This window comes from Dipodomys ordii, unplaced genomic scaffold (genome assembly GCF_000151885.1).
Source record: "Dipodomys ordii isolate 6190 unplaced genomic scaffold, Dord_2.0 Scaffold159, whole genome shotgun sequence".
Lineage (NCBI taxonomy): Eukaryota > Metazoa > Chordata > Mammalia > Rodentia > Heteromyidae > Dipodomys > Dipodomys ordii.
The window spans coordinates 1,302,956-1,304,103 of record NW_012267375.1 but is presented as its reverse complement, the minus strand read 5'-3'; the positions used below and the strand labels follow the sequence as shown (position 1 = coordinate 1,304,103).

Sequence of the window (1,148 nt, the reverse complement as noted above, 5' to 3'; positions counted from 1 at the left end):
AAAAAAAAAAAAAAAGAAAAGAAAAGAAAAAGAAAGGCCAGAAGTGGAACTATGGCTCAAGTAGTACATTGCTAGCCTTGTGCAACAAGCTCAGGAATGGTGCCTGAGGGCAGGCACTAAAGAAAAAACCGTTTGCTCCTCTTCTCATCAATACTAGGGCAGAATTTGCCGCTCAGTGTTGCCCGGGACTGCCTTTTTTTTCTGGTACCCTGCAGGATTCTGGACCAAGAGCTTTGTTTGGTTGGCTCTGTAATCACTTGAGTTGTGCCTTCAGCTTGGCTTTCTGCTGGTTCTTTGGGACATGGAATCTGACCGATTTTTCTGCCCCAATTGGTCCTAACCATGATTCTTTTAGCTTCTGAGGAGCTATGATCCTGTCTTCCCACAACAATTTCTAATACAATGAAATGTATTTGGGATACCAATACTTGAAACAAACATCTGTGAGCCTTTCATAAAGGGAAGGTCAGCTGCCTGGGTTCCTGTCTCTGGCCATGGGGTGAGGAGGGGCTGGGCATCAGCCTGGGTGCCTTGGGCGGAAGCACACGCCCGCTTCCTTAGGGCATGTTCATACCTTCTGCCACTCTGCCTTTGAATGATGTGTGAAGCCCAGCAGATGACAAAGTCCATGGGTAGCCGTCACCTGTTGGAACAATTAAAAAGACAGCATCACCCTAGGTTCAGGGGCTGCCTTTATCTAGACTGGGCTGGTTCCAGACCAGGATGCTAGCAGGACAGGACCCTTGGTAGCAGTCCAGGGCGGGAATGAAGTACCCAGCTTCCCACCCTCCTGCATAAGATGTGGGGCCTTTGCGGGGGTGGAGGTGAGGGTGTGTGAGGGGGGATGGTGGGAGGGATAGAGGAAGAAAAATGAGGGCGGGGGTAACAAGTTAGACAAGAAATGTACTCACTACCTTATGTACTGTAACCCCTCTACACATCACCTTGAGAATAAAATTAAAATAAAAAAAAAAAGAATTTGTGGGGCCAATTAAAGAGTTGAGCAGCTGATCAACCAGTGCAGTTCTAGCACTTAGGGAGGCTGAGGGAGAGGACTGCATAGGTCGGAGGGAAAGAAAGAGGAGAAAGAAGGGAAAGTAGGAAAACAAAATGTTGAAGACTTTTTCTTTCTTTCTTTTTTTTTTTTT

General features: G+C 46.9%; 1 protein-coding gene across 1 annotated transcript in view; it reads right to left on the bottom strand.

Annotated features, from left to right (window-relative positions):
• Positions 1 to 1,148, bottom strand: part of Ybey (ybeY metallopeptidase (putative)) — a 26,020-nt gene that overhangs the window by 3,025 nt on the left and 21,847 nt on the right. Inside the window, exon 3 of the mRNA XM_013032932.1 lies at positions 575 to 643. Coding sequence (XP_012888386.1) covers positions 575 to 643 — 69 coding nt within the window. The remainder of the gene's footprint in view (positions 1 to 574; positions 644 to 1,148) is intronic.